The sequence below is a fragment of the Hylobates moloch genome, unplaced genomic scaffold (genome assembly GCF_009828535.3).
Source record: "Hylobates moloch isolate HMO894 unplaced genomic scaffold, HMol_V3 SCAFFOLD_24, whole genome shotgun sequence".
Classification (NCBI taxonomy): domain Eukaryota; kingdom Metazoa; phylum Chordata; class Mammalia; order Primates; family Hylobatidae; genus Hylobates; species Hylobates moloch.
In genome coordinates this window covers 29,488,113-29,503,843 of record NW_026652299.1, presented here as the reverse complement: position 1 = coordinate 29,503,843, position 15,731 = coordinate 29,488,113, and the positions used below count along the sequence as shown (strand labels likewise).

The 15,731-nt window shown below is 39.3% G+C and overlaps 1 protein-coding gene across 1 annotated transcript in view; it reads right to left on the bottom strand.

Annotated features, from left to right (window-relative positions):
* The window catches only part of CNTNAP5 (contactin associated protein family member 5), an 879,440-nt gene extending 867,230 nt beyond the window's left edge, over positions 1 to 12,210 (bottom strand). Inside the window, exon 1 of the mRNA XM_032145556.2 lies at positions 11,756 to 12,210. Coding sequence (XP_032001447.1) covers positions 11,756 to 11,837 — 82 coding nt within the window. The 5' untranslated portion in view covers positions 11,838 to 12,210. The remainder of the gene's footprint in view (positions 1 to 11,755) is intronic.
* Between the last annotated feature and the right edge of the window lie 3,521 nt (positions 12,211 to 15,731).

Sequence of the window (15,731 nt, the reverse complement as noted above, 5' to 3'; positions counted from 1 at the left end):
GTATACAATGTGAAATGGTAAAAATATTTAAATCTTACTCTCAGCAATTCTCAAGTATATAATACATTATTGTTAAGTATAGTCATCTTCCTGTACAAAAGATCTCTAGAACTTATTCCACCTTTCTAAGTGAAACTTTGTACCCTTTGACCAACATCTCCCATCCCTCTGTACACCTACAGCCCCTGGCAACAACCATCCTACCTCAAGCTTCTAGGAATTTGAGTTTTTTAGATTCCACATATAAGTGAGTTTGTGTAGTATTTGTCTTTCTGTGACTGGCTTGTTTCACTTGACATAATGTCCTCCAGGTTAATCTATGTTGTCACAAATGACAGAATTTCCTTCTTTTTCAAGGTGTTTTCATACCATGCACTTTTTATCCATTAATCTGCTAACGAACACTTAGGTTAGTTTCATGACTTGACTACTGTAGATAATGCTACAATGAACATGGGAGAGCAGAATTTAAAGATAAAATCCATGTAACAAATTCTAGGGCTGCAGTGTTCTTTAGGGGTGAAATATTATGCAGTGATAAAAAATACTGCACTTAGTGACAGGGGGAGTCTCAGGAACAGACATTAATAGTGGGCACTGATCATAGAATCCACAAGGCCATCAGTGAAAGCATGAAGCCCGGCCATAAAATGTTGGTGAAAAGCTTTAGTGAGCAATACAAGCAACTTTTATAAACAGCTAACCTACAGGAACTGGTTGCCGTAGTGACTTCTAGATATGGTGAAGGAGCCTTCCGCAAGACTGGCCTGAAGATTGGGGCAGAATCTGTGGGTCTAGACACATGAGGCTTTTCTCACCCTGGATTATAGGGAAAGACTGTCTCTGCTAGGAGGAATTATCTGCTGGAGTTTAACAATAGCTAAGTCTTTGTGTTGAGTTCAATGACACAGCAGATAAAATTTTTCAAAGTATGAGTTTTGGAGCCAAGGAAAAGTGGGTTAAAATCCCAGTGTGACCACCTATAGCTATTTAATCTTGGGTAAATTACCACACCATCCAAGCCAGTAGATCCTCACCCTAGAATGGGGAAATGAACAACTGTCTCATAGGACTGTTGGTAACAAATAGAGTAAAATCTTACCAAGTACCAACCTTGGCACAGAGTGTAGGTTTGAAACCCTGCCGAGAAGGAAGCACATTACTTAACTTTATCTCCAATCTCCAGTGTTCCAGAATTCCAATCTGCTTGGTTTCATTTCTTTGGATTGTGTCAAAGGGTTCCTGATTGTTGTAGAATCAGAGGCATTAATCTTTTAATATACTGGTGGTTTCGGCCTATCTCCAATCAGAAAGCATCTGCCTTGGTTGACCCCATTACTGTAAACTGACAGAGCTCATTCACTCAAAGGTACAACTCATGGATGTGGCAGCATAGTCCCAGGTGACCATAACAGGGGCGAGCAGTATCTGAAGACTTGGGGTGGGACTGGGGTTTCTTTTTACCCACAGCTCATCCAAAACTTAGTGAACAGATCACTAAGCCAGTCTGTGAGTTTCCTTTTCTCTTGTGAATTAATAAGTCCTTCTTACTCCCCATTATTGATTAATCATAATAGGCAGTTCACAGATTGACAGTTCATCATGGGAAATGCAGCAACCTGTTGTTCTGAGATGAGGAGAGAGACCACGAAGTAGGACTCTGTGATACAGGAACACTGGAAAACATAAATTGGGAGAAAGAGCCAAAAAACTGAAGCCTTTGCCCCTGGGATTATGCAGCCCTCTGCCATGGGTTAAGTTAATAAACTTGGGTCATCAATTTTAATTGGGTATTTGGGGAAAATATTTTATTATAGTATAAACATGGATATAATATGGAGCTGAATGCAAATTTGCCTGAGTGTTGAAGATAAAATTCAAGAAATTACATGCTTCAGTGGCCATTTGAAGCTGAGCTCTTAGAATCCCCTGGGTTCCCGTGCACTCTATTTTCCAGTGAGCAGCACTTCAGTGGAAAAGTTTGAAAAGCATTAACTTATGGCATAAAACATAAAAACAAGTCATTTAGTAAAAGTTAATTGCAACAGGAAGAGTGAGGGAAGGGAGGTAGAAGGAAGAGATGGAGAGGAAGAAGATAGAAAGACAGGAAAGGAGTAGAAGAACATGGGGAAGACAGAGGAGAGGAAAGAGAAGGAAGAAAAGAGGATTAGAAAGAAGGCAGATCAGAATGTTGGGGAAAATATCAAAGATAAAGGAACAGGGGGAAAAGACTTAAAAAATAAGAGATACTTCATACATGGAGCAAGAGTAAAGGAATGATGGAAGGGTGAGTCACAGTGCTATGACCTTGCTTTGAGATGATACAGTTACCTTTTGTTGTGGTTTTCTCTGGAGCTATGTGGATGGCAATTCTAATCTTTCTTCTTATCAACTGTTTTGTCATGAACAAAAATATTTCAGAAGTGTACAGATAAATGGATGGGCACTAGGCATTTCATAAGTATCTGAAGAAGGAAGGAAGGAAGGGAGGGAGGGAGGGAGGGAGGGAGGGGAGGGAGGACTTGTGGATAACATGTCTTAATAACTCATCAATTATGACGCAGCACCTGATTTTTAACCCCAAATCAACAGGAAAATAGGAATACTTATGCCATTTATTCACCAGAAACAGACTTCAGTAGTACACAGGAGGGCAACATGGCTATCTCAACTTTCCAATTCTAGGTTCATCTGCCTGAATCTCCTGCAAATGGTGGTCTTAGGGAGCTGAGAACATTGTCACACACACTCCTTCCCAGGATCATGGGTTTACTTAAGGTCTGTTTAAGGATCTTTCTGCCATAATGCTGACATCTTCTCCATTGCCCTGTTCAGTTTTTTGGAGGGGCTGTGCTCCTTACTTCTCTAGATGAAGCTTGTTTCCCCAACTCTTATGGGGCTCCTTTTGTAAGTTTCTTAGCAAGCAGGTTCACTGACCAAGGCCTAGAAGCAGTGATTATGCTATGACCCAACCCAGGAACTAAGTGAGGGATCCAGAATGGTGATGTTTCTCTGTCAGGTGGAGGTAGACTCTACTCATAGTCTGTTTACATGGGAGATAAAATGGGAACAAATTTCTATTTGTCTTAGCAGTGACTCACCCATCCGATTACCCAGATGAAGGGGAAGTGGGCCAGACTTTGTTTGAAAATGGAAATGTAGCTGTCCTTGCCCTACATTGTATTATAAGTTATTATGAGAAAAACCATGTTGAGTTTCATTAATAATTATAGCAGGTATAATGATTGGATGTCCACATTATATGTATTTTATGCCGAGTCACTCATACTTACAGACTTTGCAAGGTGCATGTTAGTATCCACAGAACATATTCACAGAACGAGAATTAACTCAATCCCAAACTGTGTGACATGTGCCCTTCTCACTGTCCTTTTTCATTTCCCCATTGGCCATCTACTGCACTTTTGGCCATGTAATATGAGGGAAGGGTTTAGCCTGGGCAAAAATAGGAAAGTGGCAACACTTGTTTTGCATACCTAGAACATCCCTGTTCCTTCTCCTTCCAGATTCAAAACATTATTCTCCCTTTTCCAGATACCCAGTACTATCTCTTCCATACACTTTTTTTTTTCTGGAAAAGGTCTGTTTCTCTGTCAAGTATAGTATAGATTTGCTTTCCTATACTCAGTGGGGCTCTGTGTCTTAAAGCTTATCTATACCAATTGGAAGGCTCCCTTCCCCACACAACTCCACCCATATTTACAGATTCAGGAGATTAATGGAGTTAGCAGAAGGGTTGTTTGGGGACAGAGTTGGATGGAGCATTGCAATCAAGGGGCCTTCCCAGGTTCCCTGTGGGCACCAGGCCCATGTCTGGCCTGCATCAGTAATAAGTCTTGCCTGGAAGTTTCACTTTTGGTGACTATGCCCATGTTGTTTAGCAAGGCAGCACTGGAATCACAAAGACTTCTTACCCTTTTATCTTACATTTGGAAGAGAATCATCTCCTCAGGGAAAAGTCAATGGTAATATACAAATCACACGGTCACAAGACAGAAGAAAAGGAACGGGAAAGAGAAGGAGAAAGTGTGAGAAGAAGGGAGGGAGGGGAAAAAAGACATACAACTGAACCCACCTATTCAGTAAATAGTGACCTAGACTAATACCTACATAACATCTGTCTGTTTGGCACATTTCTTTAGACTGCTATTTGCTTTGGATTGCCTTTAGAAGGATATTTCTGCTTCCAAAGGTGGATAGTTAAAAATAATATACATCACAAGCAGTGTTTTGGCATTTCCCTTCACTTTCTTTCTATCTTCAACATTACTGTTGTCATCCTTTAAAACTCTATCAATTCAGCTGATCCTGTGAACAGATGGCATTAATCAACCCCCAAGAATATGCACAAAAGCAATTAGAAATGTAGAGACATGGAATTTACGCCAGCAAATCAATTACCAATGATAGCACCTCAGCATAGCACACCCAACTTCCCCCTGTTTCTCTTTCCACTGAGCAGCCCCTGATAGCAGCAATGATCCCTGGTTTACCCCCCTGTCAGAGAGGGAATGAGAACTGGGATGTTGAGGTTTAATTACACATTCCTTAATGACTAGTTCTCACTCTGCTGACAAAAACCAGCATAATTTACAGACTAGAAGATGCATCAGGATGATGGATAGAGACAGCATGTGCTATACAATGTCGTGCAAATATGAAATATACTGCATTGAGAATATGGTCGTTTGGTATTCCCAGGGAAAAACTTCATTTCAGAGAACTGAGTACCTTTTCTAGCATCTATCCCTCTCATTTGTCAAAAACAATGGAAACAGCTATAGAATACATTTTAACCAAATATCTGTACCTTCTGTGAGTTTACTAGTTCATATGTGCCTAGGTCTTAAATTTACTTGGCCATTATTTTTTTTCTAATGCTGTGTAACTTTTGTAGATTCTGATGTATCTATCCTTCTTTATTTAAGGTCTTACTAGTTGTCACTTGAGTTATTGTAATCATCTCTTAACTGGTTTTCTTACCACCAGTCTTGGTCTATTCTAGTCTATCCTTCACAGAGTAATTTTTTTAAAGCAAAAAAATCTGACTATAATCATTACATGTGTAAAAACGTTCAATGAATCTCCATAGCTTTAAAAATAAAAGACTCTCATGCTTACCTACAACTCTAATTTTTTCTTCTATCCCTATACCAAGTAATAACTGCCCCCCTCCCATTTCTCCAGCTAGCAAAGTCTGACTGTTGAAATCTTAGATGAACTTGTTTTTCCTCGAAGAGTATGCCTTGATGTCCCAGCCAGTATGAGATGCTCATTCTGTGCCTTAAAGCGCATGCCATGTTTACCTTTATCAAAGCATTTATCACTCTGACATGACTAAATTTATTTTTCCAACTACTAAGTGTTCAAAGTTTCTTGAGGTTATGGACTATATTTTCTTTTTCATTATTATTTCTCCAGATTCATAGACAAACTTGAGTTTAGGAAAGAGAAACTGTAGTTCTAAAGTAATGTTTTCAAATGCATAACACACACAAAAAGTATTAACATTTAAATCTGCTCTTGACCACAGCTTAAAAAGATGACACGGGATTCATGGAATCATGTTATCAGGGTAATGGTGTAGGTTTGCAATAAAAAAAGAGAGATCTTTTCAATAATTTATTAATAAAGCCCCATTGAGTATAATCCAAACTTCCTTTTATACTGATCCTTGGGCTATAAAATAGTTTTTATAGCAATGTGATTATGTATTTTTTTTAGATTCTATAAGCAACACTCATTAAAATTCCATAAAGCAAGTTAATAAAATTGGCTCCAACTTGATACTGAAGTCAGTGGATGGAGAGGCTTCCTCTGTCAGGAACAAATGGCCATGCGATACATAAATAAGACCATCATGGCAATGAAGTTATGGAAATATGAAAGCTTCTATAACTGCAGGGGCTCGTTTTTCAGCTCCTGCATCCAATCAGGTGATCTGAACTTCCGTTCTTTCATTTAACAGCTAACCACTTCTTGGCATTTCCAAAACAGTAATGAGTTGTACTTGTTTCAAAAATAAACATAAAACAAATTTTAAAAGTAATACTCTAGCAATAGAGCCAAGAGAGAATTTTAGTTTAGAAATAAGCATTCTTAGCAGGAAACCAATCACTTATTCTCTCATCCTTTCACTTGCCCAATGTTTTACACATGGAATATAGACTTTCAAATAAAATATGACCATCAGAGAACTTTGCATCCTAGTTGAGGAGACAAGGATTGTTAGTGCTATGGAAATGTAATATATAGGCGCACTCGATATGCCTGAGAAAAATATTTCTGGGCGTGTGTGTGTGTGTGTGTGTGGGTGTGTGTGTGTGTGTGTATAGCAGGGAGAGAGTGAGAGAAGATAACAAACGAAAAAGTGTATTCTAGACCAAGCAGGCAGTGTATGAAAATAAATGCAAGATTTGAAACAACATAGCTTGTTTGTGGAATGTGAAGGAGTTTCATAAATTTGTGTTGGAGGAGTGGTGAAGATGAGGTTTAGTCAGAGCCAGATCAGTGCCAGTCCTGTGCTAGGACAAGGAATTCATAACTACTAGTTAATTAATACTTGTTGGTCTGACATCTTTAGACTTACAAGCCGCAATGTCAACATGTGCCTTTCACGGTACTGTGTTTGTGTATGTGTAGGAAAGGGATTCACAAGTCCTCATCAAGGCTGTGTCCTTTCCCTATCAACTTTTTAAATCAAAGCTCATAAAAAATAAAGCATCAAGTGCTCATCCAGATGAGGCTTTTATCTTTGGTCATTGTGATGTTTAGCATTTTGCATCAAATCTAGATCTCCATTTTTTTTTTCTTTTAGATGTGACTCAGGAGTTGGCTGTGGTGCGAACTGCTACTCTCATGCCCTTTGCCATAGGTAGAGCTACAGAAATTAACCATAAAGAACCCATGTCAAGTTTCCACAGATATGTATGTACACAGTGTCAAAGTGAATGTTTTGGAGTAAGTTTCATATCTTGCGAAGAGTTTGGTGTTTGAAAATAGATAAATATAGGTCCAGATGTTGTTTTTTTATTGTTTAGATCTGTGATCTTGAGGAAATCATTAACTTCTACTAACCTTGAATATACTCATCTGTAAACTGGATCTGTAAGTATACCTAGCTGTATTTCCTTCGTAATTTATGTGGACACAATATGAGGTGAGAGATAAGTGTATAGAAGTTGGTAGGAATTAAAACCCTACTGTATTGTTATTCTAATTATAACGGCTTTACAATGTTAGAACATAATCATCCCAGAAATAGCCAAATAAAATGACCAGTAGGCAACATCAGCATTTAAAGACAAATTACATTAAAAATAAATAGGATGTTAATAATAATGATCTAATCCATTTTCTTCGTTTCATACAGCAAGATCATTGGGGTAACTAAGTAACCTCTACAAGGTCACCATCCAGAAAGTGGAAGAGTTTTGATGAATGAAGAAAGCTTCCCTTATGAATTAAAAATGTCATTATTGGCTCCAAATGTGTACACTGCAACCTTTCAATAAAGTCCTGTGGAGTGAATTGCAATTGTCCTCTGGGATTTTAGGTAACTAGATCTTTTCTCCACCTTCTCATCTAAGGGGGATAATTATCATTGTATACACAGGAAATATTTGAGTGAAGTTCTGGCTTATCAACTCGAAGACTCTGAATCACCAACTGAAGGTTTTAGGGGCATTTCAAATGACATCACATTACTTTGTTTTTTTAACAAATGAGCATTAAGAAATAAAGTGATTCAGTAAAGGGAAACCAAGATCCAGTAAAGAAAGCAATGAAATTGGGCAGAGGAACAAAGGAAAAAGAAAGAAAACTGCAATTTAGAGGATAGTCATTGATCAGAACAAAAATAAAGCAAGGAGAGAGTAAGGTTTTCATAATAAAAATAATTTTCTCATAATTTTGAACTTGTGTGGAAATTGCTAGTCTAGGGTTTGGTATACATTTCCCAATCACAGAAATATCAATTTAGTTTTGAAATGGGGGACTATGTGAAGAGAAAAGAAAAAGAACTCATATGTACTGTCAAAGATAAGCCAATTCAACAAAAGGAAAATCTTTAGGACTCTTCCAAATGAGCATCGGAGTGCTTCCTTTACTTGTGCCGACTGTAATTGCCACAAAAAGTTGCTGCTGAAAAAACCAGCGTGATTGTTTATTTTTAATATTATCTATTGATTGAGTTTGTGCATAAGCTTCAGATAACTCAAAGTATAGTTCATCTCCTTATTTGAAGAGCCTTATGAATCTGATTGAAGTCCTCATATATCTTAGATGAAATTCTACATGTGATGAATGAGCTAGAATGAAGAGTTTTTGATCCCTCTCTCAAGGCTGTATTTGTGTGACCCTAATATGTAGCAACAATCTTAGATACTGCCCTTGGAAATCATTCAAAGTGATGTATTGCTCAAAATTAAAGCTTTTTATAATCGCACAACCTATACTTATTGTTAAAAATAGTAAATAGTGACCCCATATGTGCTCCATGCATTCCTGCTATCTTCTGAATGCACATTTTATCACTGTAATCATCTCTTAACATACTTAATATTTAAAGAATTTTCTCAGTAACATATTTACCTGCTGTTCTGTTTTGGAGTAGACGCATACCTCAATTGCTGTTTTATACTCAAGCCTGTGAGCACTATAAGGTTGAATAACATAATAGGTATTTGAACCCTTAGCTGTGGCATAACTAGGGCTAGAATTCCTCAGCTCTTCTAACTCCCAGTTTCACTTTAACCAACTATCAAGTCATATCACTTCTTCTTGTGTCAAAAGAGTTAATATTATATGTAAAATGATTTTTCATTAAACATTGGCCTACTATATCTACATTTGAAGTTAACTAATTCCCTCAGGGTAAACCCAAAGGAAGAATTGTAGCTATTTAATTTCCTGAAAATCTGAAATGAGGGAATTTCTGCAGTTTTTATTACTGGTAAGTAATTATGTTCTCTGCACAGATTCATAATATCTGTATTGAAGCTGGCCCTTCTAATCTGACTTTATTTTAATTTTGTTTAATTAGAAACTTATAAAATCTATAATTGGGCAAACATTCATCTTTCCTTTGAAGTTAAAAGCCCAGGTTTTGGTCAGATTATGAGAAATGTAAACGCATGTGCACACACACACAAAACACACACATACACACCACACCACAGTAACAATCACCAACAACATATTATTATAAGAATAATAAAAACAATTAGAAGTTATGTATACCTGAACAAAGTCCACAAGTGTAACTATATTCTATGGAAAATATTGGGTTAATAAATCCATTTTCAAGGCTACTGTCACAAATGTCATGACCTATTACTTCAAAATATAGGAAGAATGATCTTGTAAAAAAATTTCCAAATAAACTTTTATAAAGTGACTATTTGAAAATAAATTGCTAATGTTCAGTATATGTATACAAATATTAATTGATTATAGATAAAAATAAACCCAAGTCCTATGTTTAATGAATAAAGAGTGTAGTCAGTAGAAATCTAAAGGAATTGTGGAATTTTAATGCATATTTCTTAGAGCTTCTGCATCATAAGTTATGAAGACACCAAATTATACCAAGTTCAGAGCTAATTTTTTCTGCTGTTCTATTATTCACACAATTAATAGATTTTGTACAGCATAATGATCATTAGTGATTATTCCTTAAGAACATTGACCTCAAAATATTTAGCAAGCAGAGAGCATTCAATTGAAATGTTGATTGGAAATAGGGAAATTAAACTGTCACTGATAAAATACTAAACCTCATAATCACAAAGTTTCATTTTAAATGTTCAGAATTAGCTTTATTACAGCATCGGTAATGATAAGCGTGAGTCTTAAATCCATGTCATTTAGGTTTTATGAGCATTATTAAAACACATTAACCATAATTCAATTAATTTACAAAAAATGCTATTCTACAATATTTGTTTTACTGGCTCTTAAGAAAAGGTGTTGCATTAGGAAGTCTGCAGCCATATGCCTATGGAGTATGTTCTGTCTATTTTACCCTTATCTCTCACCCCCACCTTTGTGGCTTTTCAAAGTATTCACTCTTCTCAGATAGGTAACTGTGCTGAAGGGAAAACACAGCTAGCTTGCTGCCACGCCTTTGTATCATTAGGACAATACTGACCTCTAGTGTTCCAGAAGGTGGAGAAAAACAGCCCAGCACTGTGCCTTACCTCCTCTAACCAACCACTTAGATCTTTTTCTAAAGCACCACGGGAACAATTTCACAGACGAAGAAAAAGAAGGAGGTGGAAGAGAATGAGATGAAGAAGTAAAAGAAAAACTAAGACTCCAACTGCTCCTACATATTCTCTGAAACAATTTCTAAACCAGGGCCCTTTGGATCCTCCCTTAGAAAGGATGATCCCTTTAGCCTTCCTGTAGAATACAAACTTTAATACAATCGGTATAAGGCATTACGACTAACTATAGATGCTGGCCCTCCAAAACTTCCAACCACAGATAGAAACACTGGCTTAGTTTTGAACATTTTTCTATACACTACATTTGTCCAATTGTCTTCCCTTGAGACATAACTCTGGGGATAAATGCACAGGGTCCTCTAGGACCTAAGTGGATGGAGAGTGAGGGAGAAAGGTCCCTATGTGGTAAGTAATCTTCCTACTGTTCTCTAACCATGATAGTTCAAATTACAAAAACTAAAAAATAAAACTGTTCCAATATGGGTAATATTTTTAAGCTTCATGACAGGGATAGGGGATATGGGAGGAAGCCCAGAAACTTGAGGGACCTTGATAAACCATCTTTGGAAACAACACAGATGGCTTAATTGCATTCTTTCTCATTTAGGAAGTCCCAGAGCTGGAAAAACTTCCCCTCTTCTGCCTAGAGAGGCAGCTGAGAAATTGAGCCTGAACCTCTCATAGCTCCAGAGATTTATTCAAGTTTGAAGGACTGGATTCTTTAAATATATAATGCAGTTGGTGGATCCCCGGGAGTCCAGCCTTCCTGCCTATTAAATTAAATGTCCTGCACTTGCCGAGGTTAGAGCTTGGACGACAGAGTGTACACTTAGTGCATACTCATTAGTGTTCACAGGCACAAAGATTTTTGGGGTGGGGTGTGCATCAAAGCTCTTCCTCCTGTAATAGGGGCAGCCATTGATCTTGTGGTTAACAACATTGGTCCACGACTCTTAGGCCAAAACTCTCAACCCTGTTAAACCGGTGCCCATTGGTTGTAAGATGCCCCAACTGGAGCCTTCTGCCTAGGGCAGAACGCAGAGCCACATATCGTGGGGCGCTTGGTATACTGCAAATCCGAGGCACTGCATTCAGAAATGAGCCACTATCACCGAGCACGGTGGCTGGGAGCATCTCCATCCCAGGAAGCTCAGCTCCCAGTGCATTCTCTCTGAACCGGGGGCCCTTCTCCGGAAAAAGCACTGACTGAGATCAGGCAGGCATGGAACGCGGAGCTAGCAGGAGGTTAAGGGAAGAGAAACCTTTCCTTATCCCTTGAACTTTGCAATAACGGAAGAAGGGAGGAAATCCAGCAGGGTTGGCTCATTTGAGCTCTACTAACTTTTGGGATGGTTGGAGTGATGGAACCACACTGATCAGCATTTTTTTTTTTCCGTTTCCTTTGCCCAAAGCAGACACAAACGAGTACGCTTAGACAGTTGATTGTCTTTCTGAATGCGATCGTTTTCCACCTCGCCTACCCGCCCCCAGCTCCTTGTACTCACAATTTGTCGCTGTTAATCCTAAATGCCACAAGCCGGAGAACAGCAAAGTCAAAACGCTGGTCAGCCGTGGTACAGAATCCATTTCCCCCGAGTGAGCGGTCCCTCCCAATCGAATACCAAATTCGCAGTCGCCAGCCGCGGCTTCTTCTCTACCCGCTAGCTCTCTCTCTCCTCTGCACCGCCTGACCCCCTCCCACCCCCCCTTGGAGAGGCACTCGCTCTTTCACTCCATCCCTTGCCCAGACGCTCCACCGAAACCGTGGCGGGGGATTCTTCGGAGCTGCAGCTGGGGCTACGGTCCCCGCAACAGCCGCTAGCTGGACTCGCCTTCCTTGCTCGCCTCTTCCTTCTCTTCCCCCCTCTTTAACGGTGCAAATCCAAACCCAGTTAGAACGACAGGCGCCGGAGCTCGGTGGACAGCCAAATCCACCTCGTCGGGCGCGAGAGCTGGAATCAGCACCCGGGTGGCGGACAGCTCCTTATAGGCGAGCGGGGCCGCGCGGCACCGCCCCCAGCCAGGCCCGCCCCGCGCTCGCCTATAAGAGCAGCCTGGGAGGGTCTTTGCCCCGCTCGGGCGCTTTTCCTCCAGGCAGCCAAGCCGCTGCGGTGCGCTTTGGCTACCTGGGAGGGAAAGGGAAAGGAAATTCTCTCTACCCCCCGGCTTTCTCTTCCCTTCCCCCTATTTGGGAAACGAGTAGAGGTATTGAAATTTAAAGGAGATTTTCAAAGGCCGCTGCCGAAGGATGCTAATAGGAGTTGGAAGACAGACATTAGGAAGAGGGAATTTCCCACGGAAAGCTTTGTAATGAGCTAACGAGATGCGTTCCCCCACCTCACCTTTGGAGGGGAGGGGAAAACAGAGCTTGAATTACGCATTTAATTTCCCCTGCGTTCGTTCCCTAATGGGAAAAGCTGATGGGTCTCGACAGGATCGGGGTTTCTGGTTTCGCGGTTTAACGTTGTGCGCGCTCCCCTGCTTGCAGACCCCGCAGCTACTCCCATCGCACATCCTCTCGCCGGTCTTCGCGTCTGCGTCTCCCTCCCGCTGTTGGCGCGTTGCTTCGTGCAGGTACTGCAAGGTGCTCCGGGGCTCTGGATTCCAAGCCCAGGTGGAGACGGAGAGAGGAGAGACACATGGGTGTGGTAGTGATGAGAGTCAGGGTGGAAGCCCGGGTTGGCTCATAAGAATTCAAAATATGAGGGCTCTGCTGGAGGGATTTGAATTTTGAAAAAGGGAAAGAGTGATTTTGGTTTCTTTGTAGACACCCCCGCTTACAAATTTTGGTTCTGTTTTTGGCTTCTAGTATATATCTGGAAACTCTCCTGCTTTATCATAAATCAACTTATTTTGTTTTTATTGGAAGCTGTCAGAAAGCTGTCAAACCTTAACAAAATGAGAGACCATAGTGATTTCTCCTATTTGAAGCTTACAATGAAGTTAGGGTTGATGAACTCTACACGCTTCAGAGGAATTCGATGTCTTCCTCTCTCCCGACCCTCCTCTTATCTTCAACAGAAGCAATTATACTGCCTTATCTGACACTGTAGACTCCTGACAATCCTGGCTGCACGACTATAGATGGGACTAGGTTTCAAGCAGCTTCTGCACGAATCCTGAGGTTAACTTTGTGTTTTTTGGTTACAGCTAGACTCACATCATTGAAATATTAAGAGATAGTTGAATGACAACTGGATTAGTGACCTCATTATTTTATTAGAGAAGAAAGAATTCTGAGGGTCCTATCACTTATACATAAATGATCCTCTTCTCTCTAAGCTTCTAACTAAAGATAATTATGTAAGTCACTAGATTCCTGGGCAAACTGAAAGACTTTCCCAGCTGGAGCTTTACTTGGGGTGCATGGTAGGGTGCAGTGGAGGACCACACCCAGAAGACGGTGAACGTCAACATATCCAGGCTGAGGTGACCTAAGGAGCTGCCTTGTTGGCAGCTGGAAGGGGTCTGAAGAGAGGAGAGGGCTGGGATTCAAAGTCAAGCTGCGTGGGATTCTTTTTTCCTTCTACCTAGGGTCCTGAGGAGCTGCCACCCAACCCCTAGCCTTTGAGGATCCCATGGGAAAAACATCTATCTGGCTATTAATCATACTAAGAAATCTAGAGGAATAAACTGAGCCATTACAGCTTGGTATGTTGTAATTGTATGTAAACACTTAGACATTTTTAAAAGTAGAATATTACAGATATAACTTAAGCTCCTTTTGCATTCTTCTCTGATCCCATTCATCTGCCATCATACCTAGAAGTAAACACTTTACTTATATGGTGGATATCATTCCTATACATAATGTTTTTAAACTTTTGCCATACATATTTATCTCCCTGAACAATATATAAGAGTGCTTTGTCTTTAACCAATACATAAATGGTGTCATGTTCTTTCATTTTGCACCTTGCAATTTACTTAATATTATAATTTTGAAATCTATGTATCCAGCTACATAAAGTCCTAGTTATTTTATTATAAATACTATATTGTATTTCATTTCATAAATATGCCAAAATATATTCATTAGTTCTTTTATGTATGAATCTATAGATTGTTTCCAGGGTTGTTGATTTTTCCCTTAAAAAAGTACAATCTTGTACCTATCTCTTAGTTTTTCTTGCTAATATACTGAAGACCAGAATTTCTGGACCGTAGGAAATGCTTGTCTTCAGCTTTACCAGGTATTTTCTGTTACTCTTAAAATGATGGTACCAATTTATAAGTCTCCTCCCCCGCTAGCAGTGTGTGAGACTTCCCCTAGTTCCACATCCCTAACAAAACTTCAAGACCCCTCTATGAATAGGAATATGATAGACAACACAGGTCTTTTGTCACTGAGTTTAATGTTCCACTGTATAATTCCACCTTCTACACCTCACCCCCCAAAAATGCTTAGTTTAATATAACATTTCAAAAATTATAGAATATGTTGGCTTTGTCTTCCAGCAGAATGGCTTTAAATTAATTATCTGTGCCAGTAAAATGTGCTTAGGATAGATATTAACAGGCAATTAGGAAATTTTTTGCCATGAAGCCCTCGAACTGTGAATGGTATTCAAGTTATTAGTAAATATCGAAACTCTGCATTTATATGTCTATATGCAGACACCGTGTATAAATTTCACCTAATTTAAACTCCTATTTACAGTAGCAGCTTTTTCTTTCTCTCCCTCAAACATACCTGTTCTCAGAGCAAGTTGAGCCTTAAATGTCAGACATTTGTCTAATATTTGTTAACATTTTAGTAAGAATACTGCAGCTCTGAATGTAGTGAGGGGTAAACAGCTGTTCCTCTCAGACAATAGTGTAAACAATGCCATCTTCTGGGGGCATTTTGCCAGCAAGTATTTATTAGCAGTAGAATATTAATCACTATAAAAACTGTTTTCAGCCAAATTGATATTTACCTATTGAAATTATTTTGTAAAGCTTTTAGTCTGATAAATCCACTTTCCAAATGGTGAAGTAGAAGCTGAGTAAACTCTCTTTTCTCCCCTATGTTTCTCCGTATAGAAAAATAACTCATTTTTGCAGAGAACTCTGCTTTGAAGAGGCTTAAAAGTTCTGCATGGATGGAGCAGGTTGAATACTAACAGAAAATGGGGAAAAAATGGATAATTTTGAAACCCGAAAATGTCTATGTTTTCAAGATAATAAATCTGACCATCTTCTCAAGACAAACTTATATTTGAAATCTTAAAACAGGAAACGAGTAGGATGGCATTTCATTGTTTCTTTGATTTTCCCTTGAGCACTTCCACTTATTTTTCCTTATGGACAGAAGGGAAAGAATCATTCATCAAATAGAATCTTAGCATTGGAGTATTCAACAAGTGGTTCATCTCATTGATTTTATAATTCTCCTGTGAGGCATACAGAAGGCATGTTTGGTCATCTCCATTTTATTGATAGGATACTAAGAGGAGACAGATATTGACATGATAAATGTCACACAGAATTAATGGCTCC